The 21,412-nt window shown below is 35.4% G+C and overlaps 1 protein-coding gene across 3 annotated transcripts in view; it reads left to right on the plus strand.

Moving 5' to 3' along the window:
• The window catches only part of DECR1 (2,4-dienoyl-CoA reductase 1), a 37,153-nt gene extending 20,154 nt beyond the window's left edge, over positions 1 to 16,999 (plus strand). For all 3 annotated transcript variants that reach the window (XM_081265705.1, XM_081265703.1, XM_081265704.1), the window contains exons 6-10: positions 8,818 to 8,917; positions 13,951 to 14,023; positions 16,055 to 16,201; positions 16,623 to 16,685; positions 16,812 to 16,999. In XM_081265705.1, coding sequence (XP_081121831.1) covers positions 8,818 to 8,917; positions 13,951 to 14,023; positions 16,055 to 16,201; positions 16,623 to 16,685; positions 16,812 to 16,871 — 443 coding nt within the window. In that variant the 3' untranslated portion in view covers positions 16,872 to 16,999. The remainder of the gene's footprint in view (positions 1 to 8,817; positions 8,918 to 13,950; positions 14,024 to 16,054; positions 16,202 to 16,622; positions 16,686 to 16,811) is intronic.
• Positions 17,000 to 21,412: the final 4,413 nt, after the last annotated feature.

Raw genomic sequence — 21,412 nt, forward strand, 5'->3', positions numbered from 1 at the left:
TTTTTGGTAGCAGCGATTGAACCCAGGGAGCTTAACCACTGAGCCATATCTCCAGCCTCCTCTTTTTAGAGACAGGGTCTCACTAAGTTGGTCCTTGCTAAGTTGTGAGGCTGGCTTTGAACTTGTGATCCTCCTGCCTCAGCCTCCTAAGCAGCTGGGATTTTAGGCTTGTGTCACTGTGCCTGGCTGTTTACTGTTCTTATTGTGAAACACAAAAATGGTCCTTTGTTCATTCAGTGAAACCTTGTAGAAATGCACAAAGGTAGTTGAGGATGTATTTAACCCTTCTTTCAATTGTGTCCTTCAACTTTACCTTTAGATGGAAAAGAAGATAACCAGATAGCTCACAATAGAAAGAAGGCAAATGGCTTGTGTTAGAACAGGAGGAAGACAGCAGAATAGGCTTTGCATATTTGTCAGCAGTGTGAATGTGAGGTGTGTGTTGTAGAGATTTTAAGTATATAAGAACCATATGGGCACATTGTTTGGATCAAGTCCAAGGCTTTCTTTAAGTGCATTTAGAGACTATTTGAAAACATACTTTTGGTAATCAATTGAAATTTTTATGGCAACATTAGTATCCTTTTAAAATTCCTTTTTGCTAGAGTTCCTTGCTAGTTGGGTGGAAGATTTCACTTCCATTTATTAAACAATCATGGAGTAACCATGTGTCTTTGTTATTTTGTGAAGATAATGTAAAGATTAGGTGATTTGTGAATTTTGAAAAGAAATCTTTTTTTTTCTTTTTAACTATGTAGTAGGAAATTTTGTGGGGAGACTGTTTTTATATAGTAGTAAAGAATGATGGCTCTAGAACCAAATGGCTTAGCCTGATTACACTACTTATTAGTAGTGTAACTGGGGCAAGTTACTTCTCTGTGTCTCTTCCTCTTCTATTAACAAAAATTCCTGACCCAAGCTAATTCAGGTTAGCCGTTAAATAAAAATGTTAATTTCCTCTGTAAATGTATTTTTAGGCTTCTTTTAGTGGACTGTTAAGTACCTGAACTTTAGCTTATGACTCATAATTAAAGGGATTAGAAAAACCAGAACCCTAGTTACCACTTATTGTAATTAAACTTGCAGGTTGCAACCTATATGAGAATGTGGTATATTAAAGATTTGAACAAGAAGAGTTGTTACTTAATAGATAATATTCCTTTATAAAGTGTTGCTCAATTTTCTTAAATAATTATGTGGGCATTTGGCTAACTTTAAGAGCATTGATGCTTTTTAGCTATTAGTCTGTGCTTTATTGAAAAATGGCTGAGAAACAGATTTCCTTGAGTTCCTCATCAAAGAAAAGTTTCTCTGCTTATGATTGTGGTAATATTATTTGCCAGCAATAATAATAGAAGAGGTGAAACTGCAAACAATAACTTACTTGTGTGTTTAAAAGGTACAAGGGGTACCATACAATGCCTAGAGAGGCAGGAGATGAGGCTAAGAGATATGGACTTTATCCTCTGGAGATGGGTAATGTTTAACTGGAAGGTTTTAGGAAGAGATTGGTTGGGAGTGGAGATAAGACCTTGACTAATGGCTCAGAGGAGGGCCCAAAGAAAAGAGGTGTTAAAGATGAAGGAGAAAGAGACACAACCAATAAAAACATGATCTAGTTTTAAGAGTTGTGAATCCTAAACACTGGTGGAGGAGCTTATTATGTATATTGAGAATTGATGAGTTGAGAGCCCAGATGAAATGTGTAGACACGTCTTTCCAGTGATATCCACCCACATTTGTAACAGTATCAAACTCCTTCTAGGTAAGCATGGAGAGGCAGTTGTGGGTGAATGGTTTAAGAGATGACGGCAAGGAATTGAGTGATTAATTCATGTAATAGTCCAGCGTGAGCATCAGAAAATTAGAGTAGGAGGAAATTATAAGCCTAAAGAAGGAAAAGAAACACCAAGAATTTATAACAGAATTTTAAGAAATACATGTAGTATAAAGGTGTGAGAGGATTGGAAGGACTGAATCCTAAGAGTGAGGCACTGTATTCGTTATTTTGTAATGATAACATAGATCAGGTGATGGCCTAATTGGAGAAGCACTGGAGATCAGTGGGGGTGGGATATCATAGAGTTATAGGATTTATGATTTTATCCACGTGGGTGTTGCCACCAGGGTGATGGCAGAATCTGGGTTTGAGATGTGGGTATATATGTATTTGTAACTGTGAGGCCAGGAGTCAGATTATAATGAAAGTAGCAGAGTAGCTGCGAAGTCAAATGTAGAATCAGCTCAAGTTACAGATTATTAAAATTTTTTTAATGATATAAAAAATGATATTATTAGTTTCAAAATGGGGCATTTTCTGTGAGGTAGATGAGTAGTGGGTAGCCGAGGTATCTTTGTACTATACTGTGCTGTGGTAGTAGGAGCAAATGTGACTCCATTTTGTTTTATGACTTCAACCTGTAAAACAACCATGCCAAGTAGAAGAGTCATGACTGGGGCAAGATGTTCTTTTCCTTTTGCTATAGAAGCCTTTAAGAACACAAAACTACCTAATGGGGTATTGTTTCTGTAACTAGAGTAATGGGGCTCTGTTTCTGTAACTGGGGTGACTGGGCTAACTGTAATTGGTTAGGCTTCCCTCCGCTTGACTGTACTGTTCCACTTCTGTAACCTGGCTTGCTTGCATTGGCTAGACCCCCTGAACATCCCTTTTGCGGTTTTCAGGCTTATAAGGAGTGCTCTTGCATAGCTTTATGTTCTGGTCAGCCGCCACCAGTGCACTTCAATAAAGGCTTAATTCGATTATACGTGAGTGGTCTGGAAGTCAGTTTATGAAACCCTGGGACGAAGCTTTAACTGTAACAGTGCCATCTCTGTTGGCCATTGGAACCAAAACTATTCATTGACTGGCATACTTTTCATTCTTTGTATTGAAACAAGATTTTAGAGCTTTTGAGTCTTCTTCTGAAATTGGACCCAATCTTATGCACATTTTATTATTTTAATATGCAGTGTGATTTTTAATATTTCTGTATTACACAATTTTTTTCCATTTTAGAATAATGAGGACAGGCTAGCATAATTTTAAATTTCATTTATATTTTTTAGTTATTACTTATGGGTATGGTTCTTTACAGTGAAAGAATACAAAGCAGAGACAATAAAGGGAAAAGGTATACCTGGCCAAGTCTGGGGAGAACAGCTTTTAGAATCCTCTCCCACTGGAATTACACAGGGCAATTGTAGTTCTCCTTTCTTTACATCCTTGCCAGCATTTGTATTTTTTTGTCTTTTTGATAATAGCCATTCTAACTGGGTGAAATGGCATCTCATTTTAGTTTCGATTTGCATGTCTGTGATAATTAATGATATTAAGCATTTTTTTTCATATACTCATTTGTATATTATCTTTCGGGAAATATCTTTTCAGATCATTTGCCTATTTTAAATTGGATGTGTTTTTGCTGTTGAGCTTTTGAATTCCTTATATATTCTGGACATTAATCTCTGCTTGGCTAAATAGTTTGCAAACATTTTCTCTCATTCTGTTGGTTGTATCTTCAGTCTGTTGTTTCTTTTGTTATGCAGAAGCTTTTTAGTTTGGTGTAATATTATTCATTTATTTTTGTTTTTGTTGCTTGTGCTTTTGGGGGCTTATGCAAAAAATTCTTGCTCATTCCAATATCCTGAATTTTTACCTCTATGTTTTATAGTTTCAAGTCTTAGATTTGGGTCTTTGATCCATTATGAGTTAAGTTTTGAAACTGATCAAAAGTAGAGATTTAGTTCCATTCTTCTGCATGTGAATATTCAGTTGTTTCTCCAGCACCATTTATTGACAAGAGTGACAAGAGTATCCTTTCTCCATCATATTTTTTTTTCTTTTTTTTTTTTTTTGGTACCAGGGATTGAACTCAGGGGTACTTGACCACGAGCCACATCCTCAGCCCTATTTTGTATTCTATTTAGAGACAAGGTCTCACTGAGTTGCTTATTGCCTGGGAGTTGCTGAGGCTGCTTTGAACTCGTAATTCTCCTATCTCAGCCTCCCAAGCTGATGGGATTATAGGCATGCACCACTGTGCCTGTTCTTGATATTCTTGGCACTTTTGTCAAAAATTAGTTGACTATTATGTAAGTATATGGATTTATTTCTGGGTTCTGTATTCTGTTCCATGGTCTCTCTGTTGGGGTCTTTTGTTTGTTTATTTGTTTTTGTTTTGATACTGGGGATTGAACCCAGGGGCACTTAACCACTGAGCCATATCCCCAGCCCTTTTTATATTTTATATAGAGACAGAGTCTCACTAATTTGCTTAGGGTCTCGCTAAGTTACTGAGACTGGCTTTGAACTTACAATCCTCCTGCCTCAGCCTCCTAAACCAATGGGATTATAGGCCTAGCTCTGGGCCTAGCTCTGGGTTCCATTTTGTAGCCTAATATTGCTCCCTTTCTCCATTTTCTTGGTCTCAGTAAATAACTTAAATTCATTTTTGTTGTCTGTATTGGGCTGTTAGAAACTTGCTACTTACAAACACCTTCTATGGCAATTATTTTCATTGAAATTACTGGCTTTCCTACAAAAAGAAAATGTATCTGTGACTAGCCCTGAAAATCTTTACTTTGAACTTCTGGTCCCACTGTTTGTTTTTGAAGACTAGCTGCTAATTGTTTCACCGTGCAGCATTCATTCCTATTGGAACAGTGCAGTTTCAAAGTTCTCTTCCTGTTTATGCTCAGGGAAAATAAAAAATGAGCAGTATTTAATTCTAAGTAGTAATAAAACCTACAGGGAGAAAGAGAAGTATGCAATAACTTTTCTTTTTTGGCCTCTAAATGACATATAAAGGCTTAACTTCTTCTCTCCCACACTTGGAAAAAACATCCATTTAATCTTAGTTGAGAGATAGTGCACTTTCTGTTGGAGCATTTGTTTTGTGTAAGTAACTGGCACTCTTGAGGTGGTTTTTAGATTTCAGTATAAGAATCATGCAGTTAGCATTTGGTGTCTGGGCACTGTGATGAAGCACACTAGTGTTCTGCATCCTTCCGCTCTAACAGAGTAAGATTTTGGAAGCAAAGGAGTTTTCAGAGATTTGAAAAGCTGAGGTTGATATATAAAAGGAGTCACCAGAATGACTAACATCACTGATTTTATTTTTCATATCCTCAAAATGGTACTCCTGCCCCCTCCTCCACCTCCATGTTCTCTAGCATGTGCTGAGAAAAAGAAAATGCTGAGGGAAAGAGAAACTAAATATGTGGAAGAGAAAAAAGAAATTATCTAAATGTTTTTCAGAATACTTCCCTTATAGTCTTTTAACTTCTTAAAGCATGTTTTATAAAATATATAAATGTATTTTGATCCTTTTGCAAATATTAGAATATTTTCTTTTCCCAGTGCTGAAACTAAAGACATAGAAAATCACTGATTTCCTTGGAGCTAAGATTACTCTTTTAATCTTTCATTAATCTATTTTATTTATGGAGAACCTGCAATATTATGGATACTATGGAAATCGATACGTAGTATTATTTGTAGTGTACCTTTATACCATCTGTTTTTCCCCCCTTTTTACTTATTTTTTCTTGTGTTTTAGTTTTTTTATAAAGTCAATTATTTTTAAAAGAAATTTAAAAACAAAAGAAAATGTCTTCTATTTACATACTGTGTGTTTTAGTCAGCTTTTTCACTGCTATGATTAAAGGATCTGACTAGAACAACTGTAGAGGAAGAAAAGTTTATTTGAGGGCTCATGGTGTCAGAGGTCTTAGTTCATTGAATGATGGCTCCATTCCTCAGGGCTCATGATGAGGCTGAACATCATGGCAGGAGAGGGTGGTAGAGGGAAACAGCTCACATCACAATGATAAGGAAACAGAGGGAGATTCCACTCTCCAGATACAAATATATACCCAAAGCTACACTCTAATTCCCACCTCCTTCAGCCACACCCTACCACTTTAGTTAATCCTTATAAGGAGATTAAATCATCGATTGGGTTAAGACTCACAACCCAATCATTTCTCTTCTGAACCTTTCACTGTCTTACATGTGAGCTTTTGGGGGACACCTCACATCCAAGCCATAACATTTGAGTTTGTTAGCTTTTCATCACTGTGACAAAATACCTGAGAAAATCAACTTAAATAAGGAAAGATCTCTCTATCTTTGGGGGAGGGGGGTGTGCCAGGGATTGAACTCAGGGGCACATAACCACTGATCCACATCCCTGCTCTTTTTTTTTTTTTTTTGCATTTTATTTAGAGACAGGGTTTCACTGAGTTGCTTAGTGCCTCACTGTTGCTGCGGCTGGCTTTGAACTCTTAATTTTCCTGCCTCTGCCTCCTAAGCTGTTGGGATTACAACAAAAGTCATTTTTGACTCATGATTTCAGAAGTTTCAATCCATGTTTGGCCTGCTTCACTGTCTGGGCCTGTGGTGAGACCATAATCATTATGGAAAGAGATGGTGTTGTACATCTGCTCAGAGAAAAATGAGAGAGGGAGACACACACACACACACACACAGAGAGAGAGAGAGAGAGAGAGAGAGAGAGAGAGAGAGAAAGACAGAGACAGAAACAGAGACAGAAAGAGAAGCCAGGGACAAGATACACCATTCAGATGCTCAACCCCCATGACCTACCTCTTCTAACTAGCTTCTGCCTCCTTCCAATAGCACCACCAACTGTGGACCAAACCTTTAACAGCTGAGCCATTGATGGACATTCCATATCTGGACCATAACACCTACATATTTACCATTTCTGATATTGATCATTTTTTTCTGATGATCTGTATTTCTTTCATTTAACCTAATGAACTTTTTTCAAAACATATTTTAGTGCAGGTCTAGCAGCAATGGATTCTCTCAGCATTTGTGCATCAGAAAATACCACCTTAATTTTTGAAGGATTTTTTTTTTTTACTAGATACAGAATTCAGGGTTGACTCCACACACCTTAAAGATACCATTCCATGATCTTATAGTTTATACTGTTTTTGATGAGAAGTCATGAGAAATATTATGTGTTCCCTGATTACCAAGCCATCCCACCTTACCTCTCAGCTGCTATTGAGCCTTTCTCTTTATCCCTGCTTTTAAGTGGTTGATTGTAATATGCCTTAGTGGGTTTTTCCTTCTTCTGTTTATTGTGCTTGGGATTTGTTCAGCTCTCTGGAAAGTGGCAGTTTTTACCAAATTTGGAAATTTTTTCTCAAGTATTTTTTTCTTCCTTTGTAGATTCCAATTCTACATATATTAGAAGGTTCAATATTGTTCCATAGGTCACTGAGGCTCTGGCCTTTTAAAAAATTTTTGGTCACCTATTTCCCCTTTTTGTCCTTTGTTTTGAATACTTTTATTGTTCGGTCTTTAAGTTCATAGATATTTTCTTCTGCAGCTAAACTCATTCATTTAATTTTTTCCAAGTATTTTTTCTGTTATAGAAATTTTATTTATTTCTATTTTTTTATTTTCTATTTTTTCATTATATTTTTTTCTTTGAAATCTTTTAGCATGTTAATAATTCCACCCTCCTCTCCCCGCCCCGCCCCTACTGGGACTTGAACTCAGGGGCACATCTCCAATGCTTTTATTTTATCTTGAGGTAAGGTTTCCAAGGCTAGTCTCAAACTTGAAATCCTCTAACCTTAGCCTCCCATGTCATTAGGGTTATAGATGTGCACTGCTGTGTCTGGTTTATAGTAGCCTTTTAAAGGTCTTTGCTCATTCTGTATTCTCTGGTATTTCTGAGATTCTTTCTGTTAATTGATATTTGTCCTGGTTATATTTCTAAATCTTTCTATATGTAGTAATTCTTGATTGCATGCTGTGAAATATGTTGTTGTTGTATATGTGTTCCTTATTTTAAGTTTCCTTTTGAGGTATGTTGAACTTTATTTTATCAAGCAGATAAATTATTTGTGGATTGACTCAATCATTTTAAGGTGTAGAGTAGCCTTTACTTTCAGGTTAATTGAGCCCTCCTACTAAGCTCTCTTTCTTGAGCTCTCTATAGAAAGCGCTGAATGTTCAATGAAGCTCTTTAGAGCTCCTGTGTCTCCTGTCCTATGTGAGCTCTGGAGTTGTTCAGCTTAGAGCTCCCTGGAAATTGTTTTTTGCCTGTCCTTATGGAATTTCACTCTTATGTGCATACCTCAGCATTTGGCCAGACTCAAGTAGACTGTGAAAAATTATAGTGCTCCATCCCTGTTTAGTTTCCTCAGTCTCCCCAAACTCTGATTGCTATCTTAGCTGAATGCCATTTTCTGCTTGGATTCTTTTTCCCTATGGCACAGTCTATGTGGTACCTTTAGACAAAAACCCAAGATGATCTTAGGGCCCCAGGATGATCTTAGGGCTCATTTCATTCATTTTCCTTCTCTCAAGTATCACTGTCCTTCTCTGCCCCTTGTACAGTATCTGAAAATAGTTGTATCATGTTTTTTGTTTAGTTTTTCTGATGTTTACAAAAAGATGAAAAGTCTTTCATGGCTAAAGGCAGAAGTTCATGATAATTTTATTTTAAGTATTACTTATTTTTATTTAAGTGGTACTTAGTTAATGGGAATCCCAACTAGCTGATTATAGAAGATATTATAGGGACATTTCTTTGAGGTTAGAGCCTTTGTTTTGACTTACTAGGTATATAATTCTAAGTATGTACAGACTGGGCCATCTAAAGACAGCAAGATTGGTAGCAAGATATAACATTTTTCTTAGAAAAAATAAAAACTACTTTAGTTTTTGTGATACTCCCTTGAATCAGATTCTGTTCATGTAAATATTGCCTTCCTGATGGAAATGGATGTGGCTGTATTATTAATTGACTGTATCCTTTAACATTTTAGGAGCAGCATTTCTTGCCATTACAACTATTTATGCTGAGACTGGATCTGGTTTTGTAGTACCAAGTGCTTCTTCCAAAGCAGGTGTGGAAGCCATGAACAAGTGAGAACTACTTTACTACCTCTTGCTGAAGATAGCTCATGGAACTAAAAATTCCTGTTTTCTAGTCTTCACCCAAAGAAAAATAAAACAAGACAAATTGAATTCACTAAGAGACACACATTCTCCTGAATTAGTTTTATTTTTCTGTAGCAGCACTATAAATAGAACTTTTTATAGTTATGGGAATGTCCTATAATTCCAACATACAACAGCCACATGTAGCCACTGAATCCTTGAAATGTAGCTACTGTGACTGAGAAACTAATTTTTGAAAAAAAAATTTAATAGTCACTTGGGGCCAGTATCTACTAATTAGGTACCACAGGACTACAGCCTTTTCTACTCTACCATGTGTCTTTACTAATGCCATTTCTAAACTTGTGAACACATCTTCATCCTTTTATTTTTCCTACTGTGCAAGATTAATGGGGCTAACACAGTCCATGAGCACTTACCAAGATTAGTGGCTTTTCCTTGGCAGATTACGGTGTCTTTTTGAGTTTGTTTTCCCCATCGTATTTGATGTTATAAGAGTTTTCGTTGCTTGTCTGGTTTAATAATCCTGTAATATATTTCTTTCCTTTCAGCCTCTTCCCCTTTTATTTTTTGTTCACATTCTCACCAGAAGTATTGTTCTTTATGTATATGTGTATATATGATATTCCCTAGATAAAAACCTTCGCTCATATTCCATTAGTGTTTGGAATAAAAGCTATAACTAAGTATGGCATTCTAAACAGACTTGTCCCTGGCCTTTGTGTTTTTAATCAATTTATTCAATAAGTGTTTTTTGTGTGCATGCCTTTATGCAGAAACCAAGGATGTGGTTGTTATGGAAATAGAACAGCCTTGGTCCTCACCTATTTATATTTTTACACCATTTCATCCATTATTCCTGTGTTTTAATTTTCATTGAATTGTTTCACTTTTCCTTAAACATGCCAGTAGACAATTTCTTTGGTGTTGGGGATTGAATCCAGGGGTGCTTTACCACTGAGCCACATCCCCAGCCTTTTTATGTTTTATTTTGAGACAGCGTCTCACTAAGTTATAGAGGCTATCCTCAAACTTGTGGTCCTCGTGCCTCAGCTTCCCTTCTTGCTGGGCTTACAGATGTGTACCACACTATGCCTAGCTTATGCTAAACATTTTTATGTCTCTATCTGGGCTGTTGTTGGATTTGCTATGATATATTGTCTACTTACCTCTATGGCCATGTTTCCTCATTACACAGAATTAATTATCACTTACTCTCTGTGCCTTAAGTCTTTGTTTAATCCAATCTAGTGAGAAGGCATACACACTGAAAAATAGATTCTAGATAAACTTAAAATATGTTGATGTAGCAGGGACACAGAGAAAGGAAAGATAGACTTTTAAACATAACATTAAAGCTGACTTCCCCACTGGGGTGTGAGATCTATGAGAGGAGGGACCGTATTCTTGTGTCCTCATTACCCAGTAGGATTCTGGCACATTGCTGATGTTCAGTGCTTGTTGAACTGCATTTCTGTTCTGTTCTTCCTCAAGTTTCAAAATACTCTTAACATTTAGATCTGCGGTAACATATTTGTTGAGACAGAAAGAGAATTATTTTGTATCTTACTCCATTTTGTGCTGCTATAAAAGAATACTTGAGCTGGATGCAGTAGTGCACACCTGTAATCCCAGCAAGTAGGGAAACCGAGGATCACAAGTTCAAAGCCAGCCTTGGAGATTTAGTGGGACTCTGTCTCAAATTAAAGGAGGGGGGCTGGGACTGTAGCTCAGTGGCAGAGCACTTGCCTAGCATGTATGAGGCATTGAGTTTTATCTTAGCACTACATAAAAATAAAAAAGATGAAGGCATGCTGTCTATCTACAACTACAAAAACAGTAAATAAATAAAGAATTAAAAAAAATAAAAGAAAAGAAGGGCCGGGAACACAGGTTCAATCTCTGGCACCCAAAAAGCAAAAAACAAAACAAACCCTGAAACTGGGTAATTTATAACAGGTCATTTATAAAGAAGTGATTTATTTATTCATAATTTTGGAGGCTGGGAAATCCAATATCAAGTTGCCAGAATCTGGCAACAGCCTTTTTGCTACATCCTTCTATGGCACAAAATGAAGAGAAAGCAAGAGGGGGGTCAACTTTGATTTATGAGAAGCCATTCTCGCCACAACTAACAAGTTTCTTATTTAACATTAATTTATTCTGCCCTCATGGCTTAATCACCTCTTATTAGGTCTCACCTCCCCAAAATATTGTTTGAGTATAAAATTTCTAATGCATGACCTTTGGAGACACAGTCAAACCATAGAAACTTTATTCAGAAGTTAAATCTTGTTCTGAATAATTACCCTTTTTTTTAATGTCAGAAAGAATTGGAAATAAAGGATGAAAACATGATAGCATTTCTGTAATGTCAGCCTTTGTTTCATTGGCACCTTTGACTCTTTGTTAGAGGTTTCAATTTCATATCCTTTCAGGACTTGGATTCCATGTGGCTTTTCTTTGTGTTCCTACATAGTGTATTGAGCTTAATAAATGCTCAATAAATATGTGCTTTTTTTTTAATAGCCTGAACTAACTAACCCTTTTTTTCTACTTTATAGTACGCAGTCAACTGGATAAAGGCCTGTAGATTCCCAAATATTGCATGTTGTCTGCACCTTTGCCCTTTACTCATACTGACGCATATGCCTGAGCTGTCTTTCTTTCTCCATACGCCTGGATTCCCGCATCCCTGCCATCATCCCTGCATCCCTGCCGTCACCTTCTGCAGCAAACTCAATCTTTTTTAAGTGCCAGCTTCCATACCACCTCTTCAGGGGAGCCTTCCCTGCCCTCTCAGTTTGAGTAGATATCTTGTCCTTCAAGCAGCCATGACACACTTTACATTATTCCAGGTACAATAAGTATACAACCAAATAGGCATCTCTTCAGATAGACTACTCTTTTGAGAACAGACACTGACTTCCTTACTGGGTACTACACAGTACTTATAGAGTGTTGGTGTTTATGATCAACATTTGTTGTGTGAATAATAATGGCTAACATGTTGAGTATATTGTACTTCAACTTAACATGCAGATCTAACCAAATGAGATAGATTCCTTGTCCTGTTCTTCAGTATGTAACTTAGCTTAATGAGAGCAGATAGATTGTGCTAGCATGAAACAGATTTATCTGGTATACCTCTTAGAAGAGATAGGATGGCTTTTCTTCTAGGTAGATTTCCTTACTAAGTTGCTCAGTATTTCACCAGATGACAGACTCTGCTTGGCTGAGTAATTCTGTTAAAACATAAAGTTACTACTTCTCCAGCACTTTGGAGTAGGTGTACTGTAGGTACATGCCTATGGTAGGCATGGTCATGAATATTATTAAAAGGACCATTCAGAGAAGCAATTTTTATTTTATGTATGATTTGCCTGAAAGAGATGCTACCCACCCATTTTTCTAAAATGCATCTAAGGTAAAAAGTGTATCACAGTGAAGACTACTATTATGTATGGTTGTCATTCACCTAAAATTAAAAAATAAATAAATAAAATGCATCTATGGACTAAGTCAGAGTAACAGACTGAACTGTTTCACATGTGCCCTATCACACACAACTGGTTTTACTGAATTGACCTTTGAAGTACTGTTCTGACTATAATAAGAATATCTTATAGTTTCATAAAACTTATCCTTTTTTTAATCCACTGCAAAGATATAATGTCTTAAGGACATTTTTATGTTATACAGTTTTCCTTTTATAAATCTTCTCGGAAGAAATATTCTAATTTTTGTATCAGAAACAATTGTGCTTTTCTGAAGCATTAGCTTGCTCCTTTTTTTTTTTTTTTAAAGAGGGAGTGAGAAAGAGAATTTTTAAAAATATTTTTATTTTTCATTTCTTGGCAGACACAACATCTTTGTTTGTATGTGGTGCTGAGGATCAAACCTGGGCCGCACGCATGCCAGGCAAGCGCGTTACCGCTTGAGCCACACCCCCAGCCGTAGCTTGCTCCTTTTTGTGGGGCACTGTGAACCATGATTAGGCTTACCTTTCTTATATAGGGTTATAGAAAGAGTGGATAGAAATTTGTGACCTGCCTATTACAATCATATGAAACATCATAAGATATTTAGAGGTTTATTTCATTCTTTGCCCTTGTATTTCTTCTCCTTTTCTTTTTCCTTGCCTTTCCTGTCTTCTCATTTGCATTATCTATTATCTATACTTTTAAGCTACCCTAACTCATTAATTGAAACTAAATTAAGTTTCTGTATACACACAAATATACCTACAGTATAAATTCATAAAATGAGTGTATATTTTTAAAAAAATAATGATCTGTCAAGTATGTTTGTCAAACAGTTTGTTTCAAGTTTCCATGTTTGCTATTAATGTTATATTTTGCTTCAAGACATTTAGTAAGGTTCCATTAGATTTTTATTACCTTTAAAGCTCAATTCAACAATTATATTAAAGACTAGTTAAACATGGATGTGGTTGATATTTTAAGTCTATGTAATTCACTTCTTATTCAATTAAAGTACTTGTGATGCTGCAGACATTGGAGTCCAGTGCCCAGGGTTACAAGTAAAATTATAATGAACTTTGTAAATGTAGTATTGAACTCCAGAAAATGGGAGGGAAAGGCTTGAAGCTTTCACATTTTTATGTGCCTAGTGTGTACCGACTCTAAAATCTGTGTCAATACTAGATTTCTTGTTCTACAGTGTAAATGATAAGTGGCATAGTGAGTAAGGACATTAAAACAAATGGTAGTGGTACAGCAGAGTGACTCAGGGCACAAACTCTGGGGCTAGACCACTTGAGGTTGATAGATTAGTCATATAACCTAGGGAAAATGATTTCACCTGTCTTTACCTTCACTTTACCTTATCTATAACTTAGGAAATAATACTATTATGTACCTAGAGGGGTATTATAATCTTTGGTGTGGATTAAAAATGCAGTGAATCTTGGTTATTTGTGGTTCTCAGAATATGGTGTAATCTTTTTAATGTGTTTTGTCTTTTTAAATTTTTAGGTCCCTTGCAGCTGAATGGGGTAAATATGGAATGCGATTCAATGTAATTCAGCCGGGGCCTATAAAAACTAAAGTAAGTTATAGTTGCCTTATTTTAACAGTGTAAATGATTAAAGAATGAAGCAGTGATGAATGCATTCTGGGTGGCATAGGAAGGACTGTGCAATATGGAAGAGAGCTTTTGGCATTGTTCAACATGAGAAATAATGGGATGGGAAGGGATATAGCAGCTGTGGAACATCATGATGAGGTCTGTTTCATTGTCTTCTAGGACCTTTTACACCATCAGTACTGACTTGTTTTTCCAATTTGTTTCTGTTATTGTAATCTGTTATTGTCTGGTATTTTTTTTCATTTTTGCCAAATTATAAGGACTCTTGTTACTTTGACTTCTTTTCTTTTTTTAATCATGGAAATGTAACTATATTTTTAGTTCAAGAAGTGCCCTAAAATTTGATCATGAAGGCTCGGTCTTGCTATAGGTAGCATTTTCTTTGACTCATTCCTGTGCCTTTTCACTTTCCATCAATTATGGATGTCATCCAACTCCTACGTTTCTCTGATTAAAAATCCTCCCGAAGGCATGCATTTCACCTATAATTAATAATCCTTACAGATACTCATTGCAACTCATAATTATCACTAATGCTGTTACAGATGTTGCTCAGAATGTCCATAGGTTCTCTGTTCTCTAACATTACCCCCAGATAATTTGACTTTCACACTTTTTGTTAGCACGTGAAACAAGATTTTATAATCTCAACTGGGTTATGGCTGGAAAACCTAGTCAAAATGCATAAGAATATAATAAATAATACTAAAGAACATTTGGGTGGCAAGGTAGCTCTGGGATATTAAATTTTAACATGGAAATGGCAAGAACAATTTATTTAGCTGTTTAATGTGTGGAATGAAAAAATTACCAGAGTGAAGCTTGATTGAATATCTTCTTATCTGACACTTTAATAATAAAGAATCTAATAAAAGCAGGGAAAATATAACTCAAAAACATTTATTAAAACACATGGCTTAGTGTGGCCTGTGCTCAGAATTATCTGAAAAGAATTCTGCAGTCACAGAAACTTATTCCTTGGACTCCAATATCTAGGAAAGATCACTTTCATGTTACTATTTATTTAACATACATTTAATGAGTGGCCACTGTGCACAAAAGTACTGAGAATGATACAGCAACATTTGTGACAAAGTTCTTGCTATCAAGGAACTTATAGTCTAGCAGTGGAAATATGACTTCTACCCAAAGATTATGTACATAGTTTTAAAGAAATTAAAGAAAGCTGAAGAGTAGAAGCTCTTTAGCAAGTATAGATAGAACCAGGGTTGGGACCAGTGTCTATGCCCTATCTGCCTAGGGAGAACTGGAGGACCTATAAAGAGTCTCAGGTGTGTGTTCTGTCTCAGAACTGTTGAGAAACACCATTACCTACAATTCAAGGCTCTAGGACACAAAGCTCCAGTCATTTTTATTGATCAGCGCAAATCTATACCTCATCTTGCTCTGTTCCTGCACATCATTAACATAAAAACAAATTGGCTAAGTTAGTTATGGTTTTTCTTTAAGATCTACGTGATTTTAATATCATAACATGCTTGTTTTATTCCTTTCCTATTATTCTGGGAAGAAGAAAAGAAAGTACCTCCTACTTGAGTAACTTTTCTCTGTTCACTAAATGAAATGACCAGTAATTCCACTGCCTCCACCACACTGAGCTTATACATTTTTCAGAGGACTTTTGTATACATTTGCTCATTTGATGTTTATAACTTGGTGAGGTAGTTAAGGTACATGTCCTCATTTTACAGAGAAGAAACTAAGGTTAATAGTTATGTTTTCCATTGATTTTTTTAAATTTCAAATTTAGGTAAAATGACCTGTTTTGGCTTAAAGTGAATATTAAAGAATTTATTGAAATTCTGTCACTCACAAAGCCTAAGGTACAAACAGGCTACCATAGTAGAATTTCATTTTTTGCAAATTTAAGTAGGAAAATAGTTGGATTAAACACACACACAAAAAAAAAACAAACAAACAAAAAAAAAAAACAACAAAAAAAAAAACCTAATGATTTTCTTAATTTTAAAGGGTGCCTTTAGCCGTTTGGACCCAGCTGGGACATTTGAGAAAGAAATGATTGACAGAATTCCCTGTGGACGACTGGGGACCATGGAAGAACTTGCAAATCTTGCTGTTTTTCTTTGTAGTGATTATGCTTCATGGATTAATGGAGCAGTAAGCATTTCATCTCTTAACTTTTGGGGAGTTTGGGAAGCCTTAATTTGGAAGCAGTTCTGACAATGTTGCATATAAATATGATTTAAAATATTTATTTAGCTGTAAATATTATAAAAATATTACATTTTAGCCCATAAAAATTATTCAATAAATTATTTTATTAATTGCAGGTTACCCTGGTAGGCACAGCTTTAAGATGATCTTTTAAGATTGGGTAGAATTTGAAATTGTGGAGTTGTTGAAAAGAGTATTCTAAATAGAATATATCAGTTTAACTTTAATCATCAGTTTTATTCTTTAAAATTTGGTTTCGAAAGTACTAAGGAGATATTTCAACCAATTAGGAAAAGAAAATGGGAATGATTAAGAAGCTTTTCAAAAGAAGCTAGTTTCAGAGTTTTTAATTTTTTTTTTTCAGACTATTAGATTTGATGGTGGAGAGGAAGTATTTATATCAGGAGAATTCAACAGCCTAAGGAAGGTAATGCCATTTTGTGTATATAATCAATATTAGTAGCTAGCAATATTATATGCTAAATATTATATGCTAAACTTTGTAAATATGCAAGAACCCCTTTAAATTGACATTTTTTTTTTCTTCTATCAGATCACCAAGGAGGAGTGGGACACAATAGAGGGACTCATCCGAAAGACAAAGGGCTCTTAAGATCACTCTGGCCTTAATCTTCGGTGCCGTAAAATTTATAGAGACTAAAAATGATATAAATTGACTGAAATCTTTCAAGTATTTTCAAGTCTAATAAATTGTTAATTAACAAGCATTTGCTGAGAGTATACTGTGTAGCTGGCTAGTGGAAGTTATTACATATTTAAAGATGAATAAGATAGGATATCACCTGTTCAATTTTTTTGTTTTGTTAAGTAGGTGGGAGAGTGGAGAAAGGCCTAGAGGTGAAAAGTGCTTAAAAGTACAGAGTGAGGCACTGGTAGTTGTGATCTGGAAAGTCAAGGGAAACCTGATGGTGAGAGTAGCATGTAAGTTGCATATTATACTATGCTTATTGTGCTAGGGCATAAAAGAAAGAAATCAACACTAAATTCAATGGATTCCACCTTTCTAATAATTTCTTTTTCATTAAACTTGTGAATTATCTTCTTTTTTTAAATTTGAAGTTGCTCATTTTGTTTAGTTATACCTGACAGTGGTATATATTTTAACATATTATACATACATGGAGTATAACTTCCCCTTCTTGTGGTTGTACATAATGTGGAGTCATGTATTCATACATGAACATAGGAAAGTTATGTCGAATTCATTCTACTGTCTTTCCTATTCCCATCCCTGCCCTCTTGAAACTTCATTATCAATCAGGATAGGTACATAGGTAAACAATTAGGCATGACACATTTATTCTAGCAGTATTAAAGTGTGGAGGAAGAAGTTACTCATTTTGTTTCTGAAGTTCAGAGAAGGTGGCTCCCATGAGACAGCATTCATTTCAGTTAGAGAAGATAAATAAAGCATATAAAATATTTTTGTGTGTATAATTTCATATTTTGACTAATTTATAATCGTGAGAATAGAATAAGAAAACCAAAGACTCAAGTCTACAGTTATAATTTTGAACCTATATTTTTAAAAAGGCCATTTGCTTTCATAGAAGTCACTGATAACATGTTCACTAGACTGAGTATCCCTGTTGCCCAAATTGTTCAGATAGGGGATCAGCTTCTATCTTACTTCATCTGAAGAGGTCCATGGAGGAATTCAGTTTTCCTATTTGAATTATATGCTATAAACCTTTTAAGGCAATCTTTTTAATTACATTTATTATGTTTTATAGTGTACACTCAGGATAATGTTATAGGCTTGGAATAAATGCTCTTGGTTTTCACTAGCTTTTTAGGATATTAACACTTTCCATATACTTTTCAGTACAAATACCCCATCTCCATTTACCTTAAACAGTAATCCTTGTTTTCTTCTCACTCATCTTTTTTTTTTAATTGTTAGTACTTCCCATAGTGTTAAGAAAGAAAAGTTCTGGTAGTTTTAAGACCTTGTGTCTTATTTCTTATTTTCTTCATCTATAAAATACTAGATTATAATATCTGCTTCATGGGTTGTTAAGTGAGATGAAACAAACAAATAAAAACACTATAAAGTAGCAAACAAACAAATGAAAGACGGCCTTTCTAGTTTTTGTACCTTTTATTTTTAAGACCTGATTGTTATAGAAAAAGTGAGAATGCAAAAGAATAGAAAAGGACAAGCTCACTAATTTTCCTAAGGAAAACTTATGTTCATACTTTGGAATAATTTTTCACCCTTTTGCTCTTTCACTTATTATTTTTATGAAAGTGATCTCTGTATAATTTACACAGAGGCTACTGCAGTCCCCACTCTACTGCTCATTTTCCAACCATCTTCAGCTCTTTTGACTATTTTTTTTTCTTTCTAGAATACACTTCTGGTTTTAAAGCAACACACTAATTTGCAATTTCTTAAATTTTTCCAGTTTTAGAAGTTTGTTTCTTCCATGAATGATGGTTTAGCATTCTTATTCCATTTCTATACCCACCTTCCACCCACCACCTGTCACCAAAAATACACGGACACAGACACACTCTCTTCACTACTTTCACCAATACATCCATATATTGGGTAAATGAATATTATATTCATATTTTTATAACTTTAAAAATATTTTCTCTAGTGTTTTCTCAACCACTTTCTTTTCTTTTCATAGTTCAGATTATATGACCAATCAGATCCTACTTTTTTTAAAAATAAAAGTATGATTTTTAGTGTCTTCTGGTTTACAACTATCACAGTTTAATTCTTTGTTCTTAAAATTCTTATTTTTAGTTAAATTTTTTCCTTCAAAGATGCTTATTGGTTTGCCTTTTGGCAGTGCATTTTAAAATTATTATTTTTGATTCACACATCATAACTGGATACATTTATGGAGGACAGCCTGATGTTTTGATGCATGTATAAAATGTGGAATGATTAATTAAGTTAATTAACAGATCTATCACGTGGCTGATCTATGTCATTTTAATGGTGAAATATTTGAAATTTATTTTGTCATTTTGAAATTTAAAATACATTACTATTAACTGTAGTTCCCATGCTGTGCAATAGATCTCAAAACCTGTTCCTTCTGTCTAAAATTCCTTTGATCAACACTCCCCACCTCCACCACTTTTGGAAACAACTCTTCTGTTTTCTACTTCTGAGTTCAATATTCTTAGATTCCACATGTAAATTATATCATAGGTTATTTTTTTCAGTCATATAAATAAAACTATGTGAACATATTTGTGTGCTAAAAACATTTTGATAATTTGGATTTTTTTTTCCTCATGCCAGATTGTTTCTTGAGGCAGGTACCAGGGATTGAACTCAGGGCACTGAACCATTGAGCCATACCCCAGCCCTATTTTGTATTTTATTGAGAGACAGGGTCTCACTGAGTTGCTTAGTGCCTTGCTGTTGCTGAGGCTGGCTTTGATCTCATGATCTTCTTCCCTCAGCCTCCTGAGCCACTGGAATTACAGGCATGTAATGCCACTGCACTCCTGGCTTCCTCATGACAGATTCTTAGAAGTAGTAGTATCAGTCAAAGGTTCTGAAGCTTTTAAATGCCCTGGATACTCATTTCCAAATTTTTATTCCAAAAATTTGTATGGGCTTAACCTTCCCTGAGCAATGTCTGATGATTCCAATTTCAACAAATACCTGCCAACAATGAAAACTATTTACCAATTTTATAAGGAACAAAGGATAGCTCTTTTACAAATGTGTCCAATTACTAGTGAGTTTTAACACTTTTCTATATTTGAGAATTTTGTGTTTGTCATTTTACTTGTTGGAACCTTAATGGTATGTTTAAATTTTTGATTTGTTATGAGTTTTATGCATTTTCCCTTCTATTAGTTATCTCTTAAAGTTTGTCTTATCATATTACAAGAGGTGGATGAGGGAGATAAGTTTATGAGCATGGCAGAGAGGACCAAAAAAGATAGAGGTCATGGAGATTTCCCCTACCAGACATTCTTCCTGAGTCTGAAATAGAAACAGATGTTACTTATGGATAATCAGTGTCCTGATTACAGACTGCCTTTGGGCAATAACCACATCAGTGTCTCATCTTAAGAATTATTACTGTCACTTAGATACTTACAGTCCTGTTCCTGTTGCACTAATGGAAGAATTAATATGCAGCCATTTAAAGTAAGGGCTGTTGTTAACATCTTAAAACTGACTTGGGGAAACCACCAGGAAATATTTCCATTATAGAGGGACAATCATTTCTTCCTTTTTGTTCTTGTGGAAACTAAAGCAGCAGGAATGTGACTGCACCATATTTTTTTGTGTTGTCAGGGTGTGTGTGTGTGTGTGTGTGTGTGTGTGTGTGTACCAGGGACTGAACTCAGGGGCACTCAGCCACTGAGGCCACATCCTGAGCCCTATTTTTTATTTTATTTAGAGACAGGGTCTTACTGGTTTGCTTAGTGCCTCACTTTTGCTGAGGCTCACTTTGAATTCTTGATCCTTCTGCCTCAGCCTCCTGAGCCACTGGGATTACAGGAGTGTACCACTGTTCCCACATGAATAGTAGAATCTTATAGTTGGAGAAGCCTTAATTTAAGAAATGTACCAATCATGAATTATCACAAAATCAGCATACACTTGTAACCTCTACAGGTCAAGAAACAATATTATCAGAAATCTAGAAACCTTCTTTCTATCCTCCATCAAGACTCCCGGCATCCTTTTAAGAACACTTTTTTTTTTTTTTTTTTTTTTTGGTACTGGGGATTGAATTTAGGGCCTTGTGCATGCGAGGCAAGAACTCTACCAACTGAGCTATATCCCCAGCCCCAAGACCATGATCTTGACATCTAACACCACCATAGTTAGTGTGCTTTAGAAATTATATAAATAGAATCATGCAACATATATTCTGTTTCTGTCTTTTTTATGTGTGGTAACTGATTGCACATCCTCATTGTCTTAGATCATTCCTTTGAATATATACTGTATATGAATATACATAATTTATCAGTTCTGTTAGTGGATATTTGGATTGTTTCCAGTTTGAGGCCTTGACAAATATAGTGCTGCTGTGAACATGCTTGTTGTTTGGGTGGGGGAGTGTGTGTGTGGATATATATATCCACACACACACAGATATGTACATATTTTTCACCATTATTTTGATAATACATAGAAGT

This window comes from Spermophilus citellus (genome assembly GCF_964194105.1).
Source record: "Spermophilus citellus genome assembly, chromosome: 14".
Taxonomy (NCBI): domain Eukaryota; kingdom Metazoa; phylum Chordata; class Mammalia; order Rodentia; family Sciuridae; genus Spermophilus; species Spermophilus citellus.